Raw genomic sequence first — 22203 nt, 5'->3', positions numbered from 1 at the left:
CAGTGGTCACATCCAGTATGGGATCTCTGTAGCTCTTCATTTATTGTTTCCATATAGTTAGATTGTTGGAAGGTTATGACCCCGGATAATAGGTGCTAGCTAGCTGCAAAGGGGGATGTTTTACTTCTCCTCCATTTCCCTTATGATTGACCTCTGAGTTGGTAATTGACAGGGATTATTGCCATTTTTTTAATCTCTGCTAGGAGGCTGCTGGAGTCTTCCCTCATTTCATTATCCCGTTATGATGGAGCAGGATCCAGAGAGCACCCAATTTACCCAGACCCAGCGAGGTAAGGCCAAAGTGAGAAATGGCACTAGGAGGGGGGAGGGGCGGCCCTTGGGGTTGCCAAGTTGGGGGCAGCCCTACCTGTGCCTCTTTGGTCCTGGTGCTCTTTTACTCTTCAGTTACATTTTAAGGCAGGTATTTCAGGTGTTTGGGAATTGTTGCAGGTAAGTGAACAGCATCTCTGTGACAGAGGATAACAATTGAGCTCTGGTCCTTTGGGACTCACCATTTGTCAGTAGGTACTAAAGGGAGTACCTGTGAAGGCCATAGGTTTTTTCCCCCAGATAGATGCTCAAGAGGCTGTTACCCATCAGATGGACAGCCAAAAGAGAGTCAAAGTTTTGAACATTTTATTTGTAGGGAAAATACTTAAACAAATTTAGAATATCAAAAGGGTAAAAATCAAGCCAGTTTTTGGATGCTATCTGTCCAAAAGAAGAGATGAAGAAAGAATAATTGAGTGAAATAAGTTGTCATTTTACTGAAGTACTAGCTTTATATTGTTTTAGAAGACAGTTGAAAGATTATTGAAGACTGTGTGTGTGTGTGTGTGTGTGTTAGTTATATGCACATTTATGTTTGTGGTGTGGGTACATGCAGAGGTCAGAGGAAGACTTTGGAGTCTTCCTCTTGTTCTCCACATTATTATTACTAACTATCACTATTATTATTATTATCAAACTTTTGAGAAAGTATCTCTTACTAGAAGCTTGCCATTATATTATATCTAGGCAAACCTGGGATCTACCTGTCTCGACCCCACAGTACTGGGTTATAGTTACCTGGGCCATGCCCACATTTTACATGGGTATTAGAGAGTTGAACTCAGGTTCTTTTGCTTTTATAGCAAGCTCGCTTATCCACTCAACCAAATGTCTATTTCCTTAGGCCTGAAATTTTTACAGGGGAGGGGGGCATTTTTTCATATGAGTTTAAGGGATCAAACTGAATTCTTTAGTGCTGATGATGGTGCTGATAACAAAACTAAGGCTGGAGTATTGAGTTGCTGTATTACATTTGTCAATAGAGAGCAGCCTTATGTGGTTGTCATAGCTGAATTTGATGACTGTTAGAGATCTGGAAAGGGCTGACTTGACTTGTTTAAATAACAAAATATTCCTAACAAAGGAAAAGGATATTTTGCAATGGTTTGAAAAGACAGCAGTATAGCTCAGATAAAACTAAATGAGTTTTTCAGGCTTTCCTGTCTACCTGGAAATACCGTTAGACCAAGTTGACTGCTGGGATAGTAAAAAAAAAATTTTTTTTTGTTGCTACAGTTTTCCCTTGATAGTGCACATCCTCCCCAAGATACTTATTTTGTTTTTCATATCCTAGAAGTAGTAAATCTGAGAGTCCAGACAGTAGAGATGAGAACTTTAAAAATAGATAGGCAATTCAGATGGTGATTGAAGCAAGGGCAATGTCTTTAAACGTATTATGGTGGAAAACATTATGGTGGAAAATGTATAAGCCCTTGAAAAGGGAAAGAAAATTTTCACATTTTCAAGAACCTTAAAACACTCAATATAACTTCTTGTGATAAAACAGTTTCTTTTTAGGCTGGCCATGGCAACACACTCCTTTAATCATAGTAATTGGCAAACAGAGGCAGGTGAGTTTGAGGCCAGCCTGGTCTGCAGGGTTAGTTTCAGCCAGGACTACATAGACATAGAGAGACTGAGTGTGTCTCAAGAAAAGAAAAGGAAAGGAAAAGGAAAAAGAAAGGTAAGGTAAGGGAAACAAACAAACATCTCTTTTCCTACAGCAGTAGAAATATTATTCTCAGAAATTTCAGACTGGACTAACTCCTAGATCACCATACAGCCAGTCAAGGCTGCCCTCAAACTTGTGATCTTCCTGCCTCTGCCTCAGAAAGCATAGGTTATAGATGTTGTCCTTTCATACAGTCTATTATTTATTCCTACTCCAATTTCTTTACTAGTGAAGGGTCAAAAAGTGAAGCTTCTTAAACACTTTAAGATTTTCTCTTGGAATACTTTGTGGGCGTTTGAGGCTGAGCCAACTCCTCAGTAGGAGGGCATTTGTTATCATCTCTTCACGTGTTGCTTCATTTCTTTTTCCTTTTAGTTATGTCCTGTATTATATGGATAGGTCAAGGCTTTTAAGAGACAGTTTGTAAAGCATGCAGAAACCTAGCTTCCCCCTAGATACATAAGAGGGAAAGTCTATGATGTCAGAAATCTCTCTTCATCCTTAATTTGTTTGTTTGTAACCACTGATAATGTAGTTTCATAGTTTAGGAAATTCCTATAGTAAAATTAAACAACTTGAATAATGCAATGTTGTACTTTCATCCCTACACAAAAGGGTAGTCTTTATTCATTGTCACCAGCAACATTATTTCTACTACCATTATCAAAATACATTTTTTCCTATTGTTTCTGGTTATACATAATCTGAGAAATGGATGCACTGTCATTTATGGTCTCTTCCAGATCAGTTCTCTTGAAAATTCTCTCCTGTTATGTATTTTCTTCTCTGGTCTGATCCTCTGAATTTAATCCATGTTTGGTTTCTGCTGGAAGAATTTTTTTTTCAACTCAAGACAGGGTTTCTCTGTGTAGCTTTGTTATTAGGCTGACTTTGAACTCACAGAGATCTGCGTGCCTCTGCCTCCCGAGTGCTGGAATTAAAGGCATGGGCCACCATTGCCTGACTGCTAGAAGATTTTGCTATATTAGGTAGCAATAAGAACAGCACAAAAGCACTGACTTGTGTCCAAATTTTGGTGTTCTCTGTTTGAATGCTTGGCAACAGGTACCCAAATGAGTAATGAAAATACCGTGAGTTGAAGCTTTGGGGTAATAGTTCATGTTTTCTGATTATTTTGGTCTAGGCGTCTACTTCTGTGTATTCCATGCCCACCTACTGTCCAAGGTAATCTGGATTCAGCATGCTCAGTGTAGCATATTATTTTAACCCAGAAACCTTTTGAGTTCCAATGATTACCAACTAGCTCCTTGGGAATTCGATATGATGACTTGCCCAAAGGATAACTTTGATGACAGCCTTAGGTCCCATTCAAGTTGACTACAAGACCTCTTTTTGTCTATTAAGGTAGGCAAAGTGTCAAAGATGCTTAAAGTTGCACTGCAAGATGTTTGCATTTGCAGGTGGAGTGCCAGACAGTGACTCTCCTACTAATATAAGTTGCCTAACTGGCCTCAAATTTACAAGTCTCCCAGCCATAGTCCCAACAATAAATACTTTTCTATCATTAGATATAGCTATTCTCAATCAGGTTTTAAAATATTCTTCATAAAAACAGAACACACCTTTCTTTATTATCCAAATTTCATAAAAAAAAAAAAAAAAAATCTCTCAGGTTTGTGACTCCCAGGTTTGTAACTACAGTTTATGACTTTGTTTTCTCCTTAAATACGTGTGTGTGTGTATGTATGTATGTATATATGTATGTATGTATGTATGTATATATACTGTATATATATTTGCACCCAAACACACACTTTCTATAACACTTCTCTGCCTAAAATTTTCTTTTAGAAGATGGAGATAAGCAGATGGAGATAATTGTTGCATACACACCCCCTTTAAACTTTTGATACAGGGTCTCATAGCTCATACTGTAGCTGAGACTGACCTTGAACTCCTGATCTACCTACCTCTAGCTTCCTAGTGCTGAGATTATAGGTATGTGTCACTGTGCCCAGCCAATTTATTCTTTTTAATGGCCTCATAGTGTTTCTCAGTATGGATATAATTTAATCTGTTGCTGGGCTTCTGCTTCTGGGTTGTTTCCCAGGTTTTCCTGAATGATGACAGTATTGCAAATAAACTTTCTCATATATACATTAGTATTCTTCTGTATTTCTGTGGGGTATAATTTCTTAGTGGACTTGCATCATTGTGTATTCCTCAGAATTTAAGTCTTGCAGTTGGCTTAGCAATCACTTAACATTATCATGTAAGATAGTTTTCGTGGTTCTCAGTTTGTAGCCTCAAATTATAGAACCTTGTTGTAAAGATGGATGAAAGTTTTAAGAAGAGGAAGGAATTTGTAGAATTGTATGATATATTAGAAATTGTTAGAGAGCTTTAAGACAGGTCCTTGGTTTCAACTGGAGTCTAGACTGACGGTTTTATTGGAACCTTAGAAAAGCAGATGTAGCCTTCAGTGCTAGGAATAGGAAATTCTTTTTTCTGTTCTCTCAAGTATACAATAACTCTTAGTCTATTCTGAATACTTTTCTGTACATAACTACCTATGATTAATCTGTGAGGGAAGGAAATAGCAGTTTCAAAGATATGATTATAAAGAGCTAGGTAAAACTAGCTGTGCATGTTTGAAGAAGGAAGTCCTGGTAAAGAGGATACCCATGGGTGTCTTCATTAATCATCTAAGTGCTATCATCTTCTGGCCTGTTTGCTCATCTGTAAAGTGACCAGATTTGATTACTAAGGTCACTTTCATTTCTTAAATTTTGTGTATGGAGGGAGAGCAAGGAAGAGCTATTTAAGGACACCCTGAAAAGCTAAGCCAGGTTCCATAGAGCCTAAGAAAGGTCCAGTGCTAATTCTCTTGGAAAGGGGTCACACTTGACAAGAAGATGACTGATTATACTGCCTATTTGCCTTATCTCCAAACACAAGCATTGGGGATAGTCTGGTACACATTCTGCAGCATAAACCTCCTAGTGAGTTAAATGGCTGTATCTTTTGTGTATCTGGAGTCTCTGCAGGGAGATGCCATGGGAGAGCTAGCTGGCTTTACTGTTTTTCACAGTATTCCCCAAATTAGTGCTAGTTTGTGTTTGTCCATCTCTGTCTCTCTCAGATTATCTCCTGCTGCATACTACGCCCAGAGGATGATCCAGTATCTCTCACGGAGAGACAGCATTCGCCAGCGCTCCATGCGCTACCAACAGAATCGTCTTCGTTCTTCCACCTCCTCTTCCTCAGACAACCAGGGTCCATCAGTAGAGGGAACTGACTTGGAATTTGAGGACTTTGAGTAAGTATATTCTCTGTTTGCTTCCTTACTGTTCCTCCCAGTCTGAGAGTGCTTCCAAGTTGGCTACTGCTTTTGTAGCAGTGGTGAGCATTCTTGCTCCCAACCTCTAATTTATTATTTATGACTGGGATAAGGCGCAGAGGCCTCAGGGACCCAGAGCACTCCCATTTCTGGCAGTTGCATTGCTGATTCACCAAGCCTTTGGGAAAAGACAGCCCGTTGAGCACCAGGCCTTAGTGGGAAAGTATGGCTGCTGCTCTCCTGGCCACATTTGTATCTCCTTGTGGCATGTATGATGGAAATGCTTCTCTTGGGCTATCTTTACAGGACAAAGGAAGCAGGAAGCTTATTCTCTTAACTGGAGTAGATGTGAAGATTAAGTTTCATTTTAAATGTTAAATTTCCCGAAGTGAATCTTCTGTCTCAGTAACCTGAATAAACTAACTCCTTGAGGTCTGACTCTTTTACCTTAATAGTCTTCCTGTTCCTGGTCCCACCAGTAATCCTTTGCATGTTACCTGCCAGATTAATGTAGTGGGGTTGAGAAGTGGCTGCCTTATGCTGCTACTACACTTCTCCCCTACTGCAAACACAACTGCAAGTGATGCCAGTGCCTCTTCCTTTTTCTTTCCTTTTCTTTTGTTGCTATTGTTGAATGGGGTAAGGATGAGGCCAAAGAGCACAATCAGCTCCAAGCTCCAGAGTCCATGCTTTCCAACCTACTGCTGAATTTTGTCTCTCAGACATTCTATTCCTGACCTTCTAACCATTTGTTGTGCTGCCAGCCTGAAACTGAGTTTTCCTGCCTTGTATCAAATTAGACATTTGGCTTTTGTTTTGATTTTTGTATTTTGCCATTCTTTAACATGCAAAAAAAAAAAAAAAAAAAAAAAAAGAAGCATTTCCCTCTCCATTTTTTTGATGGCATTATTGGAATAATAACAGTCTCCTCTGCTCTTTTTGATATGCCTTAGTAGATCTGGGAACTTAAGAGTTCTTATTTCTCCACCTCAGCATCTTGTCAGCTGCACGGTTACTCCCCACAAGCTATCTTGTAATAGAGTTGTAGGGTATGTTTGATCTCTTTGCCAGAAAGGATAAAATAAAGTGGAATAACCATTGTGCCAGCTTGCATTCTTGATGCTTTTGGTGAACATGCGAAGCAAAAGGAATTCATAGAATGGTCTGAAAAAGACTTAAATGTTCAATAAATGCAAGGGTAGCATGAAGCAGATGTGTGGTGGTCCCATGTCAGCAATCAATGAAGAGCCCAACATCTCTCTGACCCTCAGCCTGGGGTTCAGCCTATCTGTCCTCCTGGGCAAGATGACTGCATATAACAATGAAAGGAGCCAGACAGATGCCTATGATGTCATGTGCTGTCCTGGAGATATAATAATTTTTCTTGTACCAGGGCCCATTCAGAGAAGCATTTTAAACATACATGCTAATGGGCTTTGGATATAATTCATCTGCTTAGCATGTGAGGTGCTGTGTTGGATTCCCCAGTACTGTACACACACACACACACACACACACACTCACTCACTCACTCACTCACTCACGGTGACTTTAGCTCATTTGTTCTGTAGTGCTCTGGGAGGCAGGACTCTGACTTGCCTAGCCTCTTCCATGCATGCATGGGAGTCTAAATTATCTGTTACCAGTGGTGTGATGTGGGGATCAAGCCTTTCAGCAGTACTCTGCCTCGTGACTTGTCCTTCACAATGGAGTTCTGGGTTAGTTTAAAATGTTCTGTTCTCATTTTACCTTCCCTTTCTTCTGATGCCACCTCCTCGCTCTCCCGTCCTTCCCCCTCGATTTTCCTCTGTCAGACTGCCTTCTGTGTGTGCTCCCCCAGCCCACCTGTGCTCTCATCATCTCCCTGGGCCTCAGCATGACCTCATTTTACATTGTCGTCTTTACCTTTCCTTCATTAGCTTACCAATGTTTTTTTCCTAGGTGTTTTTATTAGCCATGGGCTAATTTCTCTAACACCCCACTCATAAATCTTTTCCCAGATGTTGTCTTTTGGAGGAAGGTAGTTCTGGTGCAAACCATAATCTTGCTCTTGACAGCTGCAAAGGATCAGTTACCTTAACATGAGTAGTGAAATAGGTGGATACTGACTTGCCATTTGTTCCTTCTTTTTCTAGCCCCTTTCTTCCTCCTTGTCCCTTAAGCTGAGTACTGGTTGTAGTTGCTCCTTTTAATCTCTACTGCTCACTTTAATCTCTACTTACTCACTTACTGTGAGTAAGATTAGGGTATTTAGCAGCCTGTTCTAATTTATCAGGCTGCCATAATCCTATTCCTTAGCATTGGTAACTAGAAAGAATGTTAATTTTTATATTAATTTTTATCTTATGTGTATGGGTGTTTTCCTACCTGTATGTCTGTGCATCACTGTGTGTCTGATACCCCAAGAAACCTTCAAGTGTGTTAGGTCTCCTGGAACTGGAGTTACAGACAGTTGTGAGCTGCCATGTAGGTGCTTAGGATTGAACCCGAGTCTCCTGGAAGAGTGAATGCTCTTAACTGCTGAGCTATTTCTCTAGCTCTCAGAAAAGGTGTGTGTGTGTGTGTGTGTGTGTGTGTGTGTGTGTGTGTGTGTGTGTGTGTGTGTGTGTGTAGTTAATATAGTCATAATTTATACTTACTTTAGTACAGAAAAGCCAGTGAAGTTTATGTGATCCGGAGTCTGCCTAAGAGGACACCATAAAGGGATACTGTTCTAGTGTGTTTCTGTATCCCCTTGGCATATCACAGTTCTGTCTGTGAGGCCTTGCATCCGCCTTTTCACTCTCCCTTTTCTAAGTCATAGATCCATTTTACTGTTTTTGAACAATTTCCATCCAGTTGCAAAAACATCCCCAGAAAACCAGATCATGTTTTCTTTGCTTATCTTTTATCATTAAGTGAATAAAAGATACCAGCCACTGAGTGTGTTTTTCATATATGGTTGTTATTAACTTGTGTTTATAGTATATATGCCAACTTCATATTTGTCTGTCTGTCTGACTGTCTGTCAGTTCCTGAAGTAGCCATACTTTAAATACAAATGTAGATTATTTACATATGTTTTTACAAATAGATAATTTAAATTTTTTGTTTAATCCTTTTAGTGACTAAACAACAGGGTTAATAATTCAATCTTATCTGATGTTCTCTTATTGAGGATATTACCATATCAGAGATGGTCTCAGATTAGAGAATAGGAATCAGTGTGTTTTATTTATTGTCTTCAGATATAAAGTCCTTTAATAATGATGTACAATCATATTTGGTTCCTTTCATATACTTATTATGGAAGAAGACCTTTCAGATTTATCTTCAGGAAGGATGCCCTTGGAAGTTGGTCAGGTTAAATTTTCTATTCTTTTGTAGTCTGGATTTGTGACCATCTTCCTAGGCAAGCATTTTCTCCTGCCATTCATCTCTGTCTGTGGTAAGGATTGAAATGGTATTATCAAAATGTACAAACAGGACATCTAGAAACCTGCTGTCAGCAGGTCTCTTCTGAAGCCCTCAGCCAGCTGTCTTTGCATAAAAATGTTCACAAGCAGGGTAAAAGTGTGCCTGCCCATTGACATTACTGTCTGCCTGTGTTAGAGCTCAGACCACTTACTTGAATGTAGATGTCTTTTTATATAAACATAGCAAAACTCTTATTTTAACTTTTACCTTCCCTTTAGATAAGAGGGTAGGTAGCTCTTAATGAAAATCCAAGAAAAGTGCTTTGTCCCAGTAGTTGCTAAGATCTGTGAGAGAAACAGTGTGTGTGTTTATGACAATTCTATTCTAGTCATTATTTTTTAAATTAAAAATTATTATTGGAAAGAAAGAGAGGGTCTGGGCAGTGGTGGTGCATCTCAGCACTTGGGAGGCAGACGAAGACAGATCTCTGTGAGTTTGAGGCCAGCCTGGTCTACATAATAAGTTCCAGGGCAGCCAGGACTGTTACCCAGAAATTCTTTCTGGGGAGGGCGGGGGGAGGGGATAGAAAGGGAGGGACAGATGCAGTTCTCTATCTTCTTTCAGTTGGGATCGGGGAATCATGCTCACTGTCAGGCTTTTGTGGCAAACATTTTTACATGTTGAACTATCTCAGTGACCCTTGATTCTAGCTAGTCTTGAGATTTTTTTTTAAATAAAATCTTTTATTATAATTATGATTCTAGAATCTTTCCCAGCTCATGTACCTGCCCTTCTGCCTTTTTCTTTTTCTTTTTTTTAATATATATATATATTTATTTTATATAACCAAGTCCATTTAAATGAAAACAAACATTTATAGAAAATATTTGGGAATTTGGGCGTCGTTCTTTCCAAACTACTTCCTGCTGGTAAGGGGCGCTGTCATGGGGGATCTAAGAAGGTGATTCTACATTCAAAACAGCTGGACAAAGCAGCCTTCTGCCTTTTTCTATAGCTCCTTAGCCATGTGAAACAAAGGATAGCTAGCTTGAGCCAATACTTGCTAATAGCAGATAGAACTAGAGATGCTTCAGATTAGATCACCACAAATATAGCCACTGGTAATTATATTCAGCACCTTAAAGATTGTTGCTAACATGGAAGAGAATGCACCCTTTCTTTATGTTTTGTGTTTTGTGTTTTGACACAAGGTTGTACTTTGTATTTTTGCCTGGGAAAAATCTTAGTGAGAATCTTAGTCTTTCAGTTTAAGATGTAGGGTGCAGGTTAGTTAAAGTTGTTTTCCTTCCCTCCCTCTCTTCCTTTTTTCCTTTTGGGGTAGGGTGGGAGTAGTACTAGGAATTGAACCTGGGGCCTCTTGCTTGTTACACAAGCCACTAGATCTTGAACAGCTTTTTTGTTATTATTTTTTAGACGTAATCTTACTGTGTAGCCCAGGCTAGCCTCTAACTCTTGATTCTTCTGCTACAGCCTCCTGAGTACTAAGATTCTATAAGATTATAGGGGCATGTATTGCCATACCAAACTATTTTTTTAAATAAATACTTGTAAAATATTTAATTTTTTTGTTTTATGCACATAAGTGTTTAGCCTGTGTGTGTGTGTGTGTGTGTGTGTGTGTGTGTGTGTGTGTGTGTGTGTACCACATTCATGCCTCGTGTCTGAGGTCAGAAGAGAGAAGAAGCACTGGAGTTACAGAAAGTTTTGAGCCATTGTGTTGCTGGGAGTTAAACCCCAGGTCTTTTGTAAGAGCAGTAAGTACTTTTTTAACCATTGAATCAACTCTCCAGGCCTCCAAGCCCCCTTTTTTAAAACAGGGTCTTGATATTTCTAAGGCTGATCTCAAACTTTTGAACCTATATAATGTCCCCACCCATGTTCTCAAGTAGCTGGGACTACAAGCATATGTACTACCTCAACTGCCTAAGCTTCTCTTTCTGGACACTTTGTGGAGATGTCCTTAATAGATCTTTTTGTGTTTGGTATAGTTGAGGAGAGTTCCAAAGAGTATCAGTTCTGACATCTGACTGGACATGGCATAGGAAAAGTTGTTGACCTTTAGTTTACAATTTACTATTCTTCCTCTACTCTTTTGGTATAACTGAGATTTAGTTCAGTCCATGGCAAAGAAAGTATGTTTAAAAAACAAAACAGAACAAAAAAAAAAAAAAAAAACACCTGATATAATAATCCTGAGTTAGACCTTTACTTCAAGCCCTGGCTAGAAATTCCAGTGGGGAAGCCACATATCCTCAGTAGTACATGCTCATTCATGCTTTCTCTTCTGAGCTAGGAAGTTCCAGAATTTTTGCAAGAGTCCTTGACTTATCTCTAATAACAAATACATAAACTGTAGCAAAAAAAAGAGAGGTACAGCTTTTGCCATATGAAATCTTTAGAGAGAAAGATAGCTACATCATTTTAAAAAGGAGTTGTCTTTGTTTCTTCCTTTCACTTACAGACTTTAGAAGTACATGAGAAACACTATGAAAATGATGGCATTCAGGAGGCAGAGAGACAGGTGAATCTCTGTGAGTTTGAAGACCAGCGTGGTCTACTAAGGGCGTTCCTGTCTTGAAAACCAGAACAAACAAATAAATAAAAAAATAAACAGCTCTTTGCAGGCTGCTAGGCAAGTATTCTGCCACTATACTACATTCCTAGACAGACATCAGTTTTAAAAATTTAAAAATATTTAAAAATATCTTTTTTAGTTAAACTTAGGAGGGGGTAAAAAACAAAAAACAAACAAACAAAAAAGAACAAAATAACTAGATGCATGGTTGTTTTGACAGTTGACTTTTCTTGATAGGTGTCACTGTAAAGTTCAAATCTATGTAAAAAGATGAGCACCGAGAGTCAGGGAAGTACAAATATTAGAGGCTTACGTGTCTTGCAAAAAGATGAGCTTCATCCTGTTAAGAGGATGACATTAAAACATTTTACTTACAGAACAAAATGGTCAGAATTTTCTATATTAAGTATGTGAATAGGGGCTGGAGAGGTAGCTCAGCAGTTAAGAACACTGGCTAATCTTCCAGAGGACCCTTCCAGAACCCACATGGCAGTTCATAACTCTGGTTCAAGATGATCCAGTACCTTCTCTGGACTTAGTGGGCACTGTATGCCCACAGTGCCCATACATACATATAGATAAAACACTGATACACATTACATAATAAAATACAAAGTTTTTTTAAAAAGTGAAAAGATAGACTGTGATACATTGAAGTTAGGACAGCCTTGCAGGAAGAAAGGACTGGATTTTGGAGACATTTGAGATCCCATGGTTTAAGCTTGGTTTTGAAGACTGAATAGGACTACTTTTATTTTACTTGTTTTTAAGTTGTGTGGAGGTTGGTGACAGGATGGGGAAGAGTTGCATTCCACTGCATGGTTATCTTGGTTTTCACCTTCCACCTTACTTGACACAGTGTTTGTTTTGTTCTCTGTTACATGACCAGCTTAGGTGGCTCTTGACTTCTGAAGAATTCTCTTGTCTCTGCCTATCTCCGTAGAGGGGTATGCTGGAATTACAGACTGGTCACAGTTATATCTAGTTTTTACATGGGTTCTGGGGGATCCTAACTCGGGTTTGTTAGGCTTCCACAGCAATACTTTACCCACTGAGCCATATCTCTAGTCCCTGGACTTTGAAAGATCAATCTGTGAGGAAGATGGGCATAGGGAAGGAGATGCTAGATAAAGAGAATGACAAGCAAAAGCTCAGAAACAGATTTACAGGGTTTATTCAGAAGCCAGAATAGATCGAGATATGGACTGTTGGTGATATGAGAAAGGTCAGAAAATTGAGAACTATAAAGGCTTGCAATATCTGACAGAAAGTTTGGACTTTATGCTTATCAAAGGCAGCCATTATTAAACATGAGCTTTAGGGAGCTATCTCTGACAGCCCTGGTTAAGGTGATATGTGACTCATAAGTCAGCTGATACAGAAGAACCAGTTCAGTACTGATGGGTATAAGAGGAGATATTTTGAATGTTGGATTTTAAGTATTTGGGGTTAAAGTCCTTAATGTTTTCTTCAAAATGCCTTTTTAACAAAAACAAAACCAGGGTTTTAGTGTGTAGTATGACCTGAAACTCATTATATAGGTCAGGCTGACCTTGAACTCACAGCATGAATGTGCTTCTCCCTCTAGAGTGCTGGGATTAATGGTGTTTACTGCCATGCCCAGCTAGATGTCAATTTTGTTGTTATTTTTCAAAATTGGGTTTTTGTATGTTGTTGAGGCTGGACATGAACTTCTGGGATCAGATAATCCACCTGCTTCATTTCCCTGAGTAGGAACACTACAAATGTAGGTCATTTTGCAAGTCTCCTTGATGTTTTCCAAGACTGAGGCCTATTTGTGGATGTTCTTGAGAAGATGGCCATCTCATATACTACTCCAAATACAATACTTCCTTGGTCTTTGATTACTGTTACTGGAGACAATTTTGAAATAAGTTTTTGTAAGTTAACAATTGACTCTTAGAACAATATTGTTTGGAATTAGAATCTCTTGTCATTATCTCCTAGATCTATTGTCTGGGTTCTAGACTTGGTTGAGTCTATGCTGTGGAGAACTTGGAACACCTAACTGGGAAGTTTGAACTTTGTGTGTACTGGGGCAACCATTATTCAGTGTTTAGACAGCCAACTCTAAAAAGCCTTGGTTAAGGGACCCTACTTTGACAAGTGTACTGATGCAGGAAAAATGGTTTGAGAACAAGTCCTGTTCCCCAGGTCCTGATATTTGATGGTAAAGGAAATTGGACTGAACTGACACTTTTTTTCTTGGTGTTAACTGCCTTAGAAGGTATTCCTTCATACTCATCAAAGAGAAAGTAATGAAAATTCTCACCAAGTGAGGAGACCTCATGAAAGTGAGGAGAAGCCTATCTGGTACTTGTCAAGCCTCAATATATTTATAAAATATCTACCTATATAAATACTACTTCTTTACCAAGGATTATTACCTGTTGCTTAGAAATGAGTAACATTGTTTGTCAGCTTTAGAAATCCTATTCTTCCATGAGCAAATATAATACATATAAATATTTATTTTGAGTAATGGAAAAGAAGAAATGAAGAGAAGGAAAGTAGAATATATCTAGATTGTACCTGAGCTGACAATGGGAAAATACAAAAGGAGTGAATTTAAATAGCCAGGAGGTACAGGGAGTTAAACATTACCACTTAGATTTATGTTTGTTTTATCAGAAAATTCACAATATGAATTATTTACATAATGTAGGCAAATGAAATTAGGAGGTAGAATAAGGGAGGACAAGAATTTGTAAATGATAATTACCTCAAATAAGTATTCCTTGGAGAAAAATTGAGGCTATGCTGTTCTGGAGACCTACGTTGTTAGGTTTCTTATGAGTGATATCAGCTGGGACAAAAATTTAAACCCTATGTAAGTGCAATTCCTGGGAATGAAAACTAGACCTCAGTTTCTAATAGCAGCTAGGAAGAAAAGGACTTGACCAAGATCAATGTGCCATTAAGAGAGAGGAATGCGAAATAGGCCTCTATTGTCTGGTGTTTGCTTTTAGGTAGGTTCTTTTTTTTTTTTTTTTTTTTTTTAAATCTTTACCAAATCAACTGTACTGTGTCAGGAAGACAATGGCCTTTTGAGCTTTTTGATGCAAGAGATTCATTGCTTAAGGCTCACGTCAGAGCTGTTTGTCACTAAGGAATAATGACAACTTGACTGTCTGGTCAGGGCTCAGACAACAGTATGTAGGTGTATTTTTCATTTCTTTAAATTATGGCCGTTCTCTGAGGCTATTCGTCCTGGACATACAGCAAAATTGCCACTGTGTCTCTCCATTGTTCTGGAGATGTGTTGTCTTTCATGAAACATTTGTCTTAGAAGCTTGTTTGAAGGGTGTTTCTTTATAAAATAATTTGTAACAAAATTTTAGTTTTCCCAACATATTTCCAAATACCCCTTAGAGAGTTAATCAGAGATACACAGAGTTCAACAACTGGGAAAGCCATTAATAACTCAGACTGTTTCTGTCCTGCTGACTTAAAGGCAGCTTCCGGCTGTTAAAATTGATGAGGATTTTTCGGGCGTTCCCTTAAGAAGTATTCCTTTTTGATAGAGAGACATCACTAACATATTTGCATATTCTTTTCTTTACATCTTTCCCATAAAAGATCGTCAGCTGTGTTATGTTAGAGCCCAGTCACTAGCACTTTTCGCTACTGCTAAGGTCAACCTACTGTGGGTCTGCTCATCTGGGATCATATTCAGTCTCTTTTTATTTATCCAATTGCCTTCTAGCTCATGCAGCTTGCTCTCTGACAACCTTGTATTAGCAGTAAGTGAAAGGCAGGCTCCTAGTCTTCTGAATACGTCATACTTTAAGTGCTTCTAATTCCTTTGGTGTTTTCCTGGAACTCTTACCATTATCTCTTTCTCCCAAATCTCCCATGCACTGAAATTTGTTTTGCCATCTTACAGTCATCTCCAGATCCCCTTCTTTATAATCAATAAAATCAGTTATTCTTCCCACTTTGAGCTTATTTGGAGCTGTGCCTTTGTAGGTGATGTTTGTATGTGGTACCAAAAAGTTTTCCCCCTCTTGTCACCCAATTTGGCTTTTGGACATTCTGATCATTGCTACCTTGACACATTCTTCCTTTCAAGGTTTTTCCTGGTTAGTAAATATTTGAGATGCCTTTCTGTTATGCTGTTTTCTCTTAGAGAATTTTGCTGGGTTCTCTCTCAGACAGCATCTCATTTGTGTGTTTCCCACGTTTCATATTTCCCTAATTGTTCTGGTTCCTGTCCTGCCGTTTTTCTGTTGTTAGAGTCTTAACACTTTGAGTTCAGAGATGCTATTCAGCTCCTTACCCATCCTTAGTCAAGATGCTAAAATGAAGACCAGCATAGACATCTCTACTAACTTGTATGTTAGTCTTTTATGGTGCCATTCATTTGAGAGTTTGCTTATATCTGAGCCAGTATGCCTATTGTCTGTCTCTCTGTTTCTCTTTAGTGATTGGGTTTCACTGTGCAGCCCAGGCTGGTCGCAAACCTTTCAGTCTCCTGAGTGTTGGGATCACTGTATGTATGTCACCATACCTGACTTGATCTTATTTTTATTTTCCTATATATATATATATCATGTTTCAGTAATCATTAGACATTTTAGCCCCTCTCCCTTTTTCTTCATTTGGGGTGTGTATATATTGGTGCTTATAAAATAAGTTACTATTTTAGCCCCTTCTCATTTAAAATGCAAAACAATACTGGTTTTGATTTTTTTTTTTTTTTTAAGGATGGGGGCGGCCAGCTTCAAGACAGGGTTTCTCTGTGTAGCCTTGACTGTCCTGGAACTCATTCTGTTGACCAGGCTGGCCTCTAGCTCACAGAGATCACCTGTCTCTGCCTCCCAAGTACTTGGAATAAAGTCATGGGCCACCATCACCTGGCAGGGGAAAAAAAAAAAAATACTGTTTTTAGGTTTTAAAACACACACACAAAAAAAAGGTTGTAATATATATTGTAGGAGTCAAACTTCTCCCCACTCATTGTTTTCACTTGTCATCCTGGGTCTTCTCACCAGACACTTTACCAGTACTGTGTAGTGCCCTGCCCTGCCTACCTGCTAATCCTTATTGTATTCCATGTTAATAGAAGGGGATGGATCTGTAGATTTGAAGAAGCATTTGTCAGATCCACCAGGGGTTTCTAGAAGAGCAGCTCAGTCCAGAGCTGTGGGACAGAATCTGTCCCGTAATGCTGCTTTCTAGCTTTGTTTTCAGTCTTCTTGAGGCCTGGGGTCTCTCTGTTTTCCTTTCATAGGAATTTTTTAACTTTAAAATATTTTCTAACTCCTTTAATGATAATTAGTTACATTTACTGTTAAATGCACAATAAATGAAAAGCTATCATGACTTTAATTGTACTTTTAAATTAACTCTGTAACTGGTCACAGCCAAAACCATATATTTGAAAAATAACAATATATTTAGTTTGAGAGCTAGCTTATTTGTTAAATATTCAGTTTCTTTGTGTGCATTGAAGAGCTCTGCAATAATTGCATTTTATTGGTTAGCCACTTCTAATGTATTTGTATATGTCCATCCATGCATGTGTGTGTGTGTGTGTGTGTGTGTGTGTGTGTGGTATGTGTATGTATGTGGACATGTATATGATGTGCCTGTGTGGTCATGCATGTGGACATGTATGCGGGGTGGACATGTGTGTGGACTTGTCTTGAAGTTGATGTGGAGTGTCTTGCTTGATTTCTCCTTCACTTCATGTGTTAAGGCAGGGTCTCTTAATGAACCCAGAGCTCCCCAGTCCTGGCTATCCTAACTAGGTAGCCAGCTTTCCTTAGAGCTCACCTTAGAGACTACAGTCTGCTCCCACAGCAGCCCAGCTTTTATATGAGTTCTGAGAATCAGAACTCCTGTTCTGATGCTTACATGGCAAACTTTATATCCAGTGAGCCATTTTTCCAGAACCCCATCCATCCCTCTTATAAATTACTTTTTACCTCTACCTTCCTTTTTTCTACCTATGTGATCTTATGTCTCTCTCCTTATCTTTCCTTTTATCTCCAGAGTTTCAAGTCAACAAAATACAATACCTCAGGAAAACAACAGTGTATCTTTCTTTTTAGGGGGAAAAACCCAAATACTGATACTGGATCAGTTACCAATAGCATTGATATTGATCACACTTACTGCTCAGAAGCCCATTCTACCTAACATAAAGCCTTTAAAGGCTTTTGTTTCTGGCTGGTACAGGTCCCAGTGGGCCATTTAAAAGCCAAAGTGTTCCTTTAACTTTGGTTCCAGGGCCATTTTTAAGATTATTTCATTGATCTGAAGGTAATCCAAAGAGAGACTTCAGATCTCCCAAATCAGGCTCTCAGAGGTTCATTTATTTCCTGGAGTTGTCTAAGCAGCTAATTAACTAGTCAGTGCCCTTTGACTTATTGTTTCTTTGATGTGTTGGAAACTTAAGCTGCTGAAGTTTCTTTCCTTGGAAGCAGTGAAACACAGTGGAAAGAGCCCAAGCTTTAAGTCAGCTCTTTCTTGAATCCTCAGCCTTTTTCTAGCCTGTGACCGTGGATTTGCCTGTCTGATTCTTAGTTTCCTTATGTAAAATCAGACTAATAATACCTCATGGGATAGCTACAGAGATTTAAGTAGGATGACATTAACATTTGGATTAACTTAGCAGGTACTTAATTTCATTACTGTTGTTTCAATCATCTATAATGAAATATAAATACCATTTTTTAGTGGGGGGAAACTCATTTGTCTTGGTTTAGAAGTGCATTTTTTTTTTTGATATTTTTTGTCACTGTCAAATTTTTAGTTTTTCAAAGAAGGAACTAAGTTTTTCTTATCCGTCTTTCTGCCTGCTTGCCCTTTTGGTGATATTAAGGGCTGTGCCACTGAACTATATCTCTAGCCCCCCAACTTCAGTCTCTCGATCTGCCAACAGGATCCAATGAATAAAAAGACATTCTTGGACCAGATGGTCTGGAGGCAGAAGCAGGTGGATCTCTATAAGTTTGAGATCAGCCTTTTCTGAATAGTGAGTTCCAGGATAACCAAGAAATAAAGTGACCCTGTGTGAATAATTAAAGAAAAGAAAAGGACATTCCTATATAGCCTTTCCAGATCCCAAGACTAAAGTTGAATTCACTTTCAGGTACTGCAGGGTTCAAAGACCACAACGACTCAAGAAAATCTGTTCAGAGCTTGCTTAAGGGTACTGAATTAGTTAGCCAACAAATGGCTGCTGCCTTTGGATGCCTCACTTGAGTGTAGGAGTTTCGTTTGCAGGCACTTATGTCTGACAGGTGTGTGGTTCTGCTTCAGTCACTGTCTTATGTGTAGTTTCTCTGTTTTCTTCAGGGACAATGGTGACAGATCTAGGCACCGAGCTCCCCGAAATGCCCGAATGTCTGCACCTTCACTTGGACGCTTTGTCCCAAGGTAAGAACTGGATTCTAAGCATAGATGGATCCTTGATGAATGCCTAGGATTTCATTTTTGTTTGGTTTAATTTTGTTTTGCAGTTTTGGAACTAGAACTCAGGGCCTTAGCACATGCTAGAGAAACACTCTGCCACTGAACCACACCACTCATACCTTTAGAATTTAGTTTAATTTCTGGCTTTTGGGTTATGTATATATATATGGAATAACTTCCTATTGAGTCTGTATTCTAGTCGTTCCTCTGAAAATTTCATGGGAGATATTTAGACACAGTGCATTAAAATATGTCTGCAAGAGCATATTCCTCAAAGGTAGAGTTTCACTATGTAGCTCTAGCTGGCCTGGAACTCATAGAGATCTTTCGGCCTCTGCCTGTGAGTACTAGGATTAAAGGCATATACTATCACACCTGGCTAGCTTTACTTTAGAAAAAGGACTATAAGGAGTTACAAATTTACAAAAGGATAAGTCCCCTTTTTTTTTTTTTTTTCCCCACCTTTTTGAGCTTCTGTGATTTTTTTACATTAGTGTTTCCTTTAGGCTATATTACATTACATTTTATGTTCTAGGCTCAGTGTGGTCTTGAATTTTTAATCTTCCTGCCTTGGTCCCCCATGTGTTAGAATTATAGTTGTATATCGTTATGTCCAGCTTTACTTAGCCAATGATTTTGCAACCCTGTGGTATCTCTTTGTTGTTTGGTAGTCTTTAATTGGCTTTTCACATGTGATTCCTTCTTACAGACGTTTTTTGCTGCCTGAGTACTTGCCTTATGCTGGGATTTTTCATGAACGTGGACAGCCGGGCTTGGCTACTCACTCTTCTGTTAACAGGGTCCTAGCAGGTAAGGAAACTGTTCTTTGGATTTTTTAAATTGTGAAAGGCAAGAAGCTAAAACTTCTTCCCCTTTCCCCTGTATTGATATGGTAGTCCCTTAGCATGTATCTGAATGTTTGTTTGGTCCTCTGTGCAGTTTCTTACTTCTAGGCAAGAATCAGTAGGAATGAGAAAGTGTTTCTTTTGCCTAGTTTTACTTCCTTCAGCCCTTTTTGCAAAGAAAGAAAGAAAAACAAAAGGAAGGAATTTTTGTTGTTGTTTGTTTTGTTTTTTGAGATAGGGTTTCTCTGTGTAATAGTTCCGGCTGTCCTAGAACTCAGTTTTTGATCAGGCTGCCCTCCAACTCACTGAGATCTTCCTGCCTCTGCCTTCCAAGTGTTGGGATAACACACTACTCCCCACTACCGGCAGGAAGGAAAAAATTTAAAACTATTTGTATCTTAATATAGGTAACTAAATCCTGATTGCTTTAATCAAATGATAAAGGTATCCTGTTCATGGTTCAGTTGGTGAGATACTCATGAGCTAGATCCTATGATTTTTTTTTAATTAAGAGTTTAATGTGCACCTCTTACCCCTTTGCTTCTGCCAGCACATGAAGATTCCAGTGCCTGGAATCTTATGAGGAAGGAGTAGGGGAGAGTCTTATGGAGGCAGCTCAGAACTCTACGTGGTAGAAAATAAGCTGGACAAATGCCACTGCGGAGGTTTTTGATGAGTGAATTCCTTAAGTGACCCATGCTTTGGGTTTCTGAAGCATGTTACCAGGTTCTGAGACATGTATGTACCTACTTGTGGACAGTCTCTGAAAAAGGGAACAAAACAGAAATCCATTTTTTGTGGTGAAGGTTGTTTTCTCATTACATTCTTTGTCCCCTTCCCATCACTTGCACTGCCAACTTATAAAATTATGTCTGAAAATGTATAAAATTTCATTTGTATTAGGCATATCTTAAAAGGGTCTTTGATTAGAAAATTTCAAGTGGTGTTGTGTTTTTTTGAAAATCTGGGTCATGTGTGATGGCTAAAGGTAGAAAGGCAACTGGTGTGAAGAAGGCATTGCAGGGCTATGAGAATGTCACATGCTGTTAGCTTTGTTTTAGGGTCTCTCTTTTTTTGGGGGGTGGGAGCAACATAGTCTCACAATGTACCCCAGACCTGGAATTTGGCTATATAGACCAGACTGGCCTCTGCCCCCCAAGTGCTGAGATCGAAGGTGTAAAAGTGTACACCCCCAAACCCCAACATTTTAGGGAATTTTGTTTTAAGACAAGGTTTCACTGTGTACCCATGGCTGGCTTAGAACTTCCCATAGAGACCAGGCTTGCCTTGAACTCAGGAATCTGCTTGCCTCAGCCTCCCGAGACTGGGATTAAAGGCCTGAGCCACTAAGGTCAGCTTTGTTTTAAAATTTTTTAATGATACTGTTGTGGCGACTGGCAGGCCATGGAATCTGGTCCTCCCCAAAGTAATACCCTTGACTTAACATCAAAGTTTAGAATCCCACAGTCCTCAGAGTCTCTCTGTCAGACACTAGAACTTCATAGGCCCTGTCTCCAGATAGCTGTCAGAAGAGGACTCTGGGCCTAGATGTTAAAGAGAGTGAATTTGTACCTTTCCTTGCCTGACACAGCTATGTGGCTTAACTGAAGGCAATGACACCAAAGAGCTCCTCTGCTTCCTTCTTTGTTCCAGACATCTGCCTCTACTACTCCACATGGCACATCATGCTCTTATGCTGCCAGTAAAATCTGTTTCCTTGGCATTAAAGTTTTTCTTTCTTTCTTTCTTCCTTTTTCTTTCTTTCTTTCTTTTTTTAATAACTGTATAGTTTACTTTTTTTCTTCCTTTGCTCTAGTAATTTTTCACCTTTACTTTTCATTCCCTACTTTTTGACCAGTGTCCTGACAGCTACAGGCTTGGTTGTCCTTACAGATGCCTTTGACAATAGTTGGCATGTTCTAGCATTTTATAGGTTATATATAGGTATGACACACCTACTGAGAAAATTTATCAAATGATTGTAAATACCACTAAGAGAAGGAAATCTAGACTCTTGAACCTCATGCCTGAGTTAGCAATTGTTTCTATTCATCATTAATATTCATTTTCTCAGTAGCAATATTAGCATCTTATTGTGACTTCCTGTGCAGCTGTCATCATGTGTAGATACTTGGATGTCCCTCCATATTCTGTTAACAGCTATGTCATTTTTCTTTATCTTTCCTTTAGAAAATTGCAGCACTAATAGTAACAGCAACAAAAACTCGAGTGTGTATTACTTACTTACTATGTACTAGGAAGCATTTAAGAACTCAATCCTGCAGTAGTTCTGAGACAATTGGAATTATATAATGAATGATGGAGGGAACACTGGTGACTCTGGACAGGCCTTAGCCATAAAGCTAGAGAGTAGAAGAGACAGGACTGAACCCAGACAGTGGACTTAAACTGTAAGCAACTTTCCTAGTCTGCTGCCTCATGGTTACTTAAAAAAAGCCAAAGCATCAACACAGAATTCCTTTTCCAAGACTTTAACACAGAAGACAAAAAGGGCTCCCAGAAATCTTTCACTGACCTTCGGAGTTTTTTCTTACTCACTTTTTCTGTTTTAAATAGTGGTTCCTAGGCATGACCCTTTATGTCTGAGTGGTGCTTGCTG

At 39.0% G+C, this 22203-nt stretch overlaps 1 protein-coding gene across 10 annotated transcripts in view; it reads left to right on the top strand.

Moving 5' to 3' along the window:
* Ambra1 (autophagy and beclin 1 regulator 1) overlaps window positions 1-22203 on the top strand; it is a 219394-nt gene that overhangs the window by 98636 nt on the left and 98555 nt on the right. For 5 of the 10 annotated variants that reach the window (XM_051184178.1, XM_051184183.1, XM_051184180.1 and 2 more), the window contains 4 exons: window positions 204-290; window positions 5106-5282; window positions 18622-18702; window positions 19448-19548. In XM_051184178.1, coding sequence (XP_051040135.1) covers window positions 204-290; window positions 5106-5282; window positions 18622-18702; window positions 19448-19548 — 446 coding nt within the window. The remainder of the gene's footprint in view (window positions 1-203; window positions 291-5105; window positions 5283-18621; window positions 18703-19447; window positions 19549-22203) is intronic. The other 5 variants (XM_051184184.1, XM_051184179.1, XM_051184185.1 and 2 more) reach the window with 3 other exon arrangements.

This window comes from Phodopus roborovskii, unplaced genomic scaffold (assembly GCF_943737965.1).
Source record: "Phodopus roborovskii unplaced genomic scaffold, PHOROB, whole genome shotgun sequence".
Lineage (NCBI taxonomy): Eukaryota > Metazoa > Chordata > Mammalia > Rodentia > Cricetidae > Phodopus > Phodopus roborovskii.
Note: the sequence above shows the minus strand (reverse complement) of the source record. Positions and strands in the feature narration are given on the sequence as shown.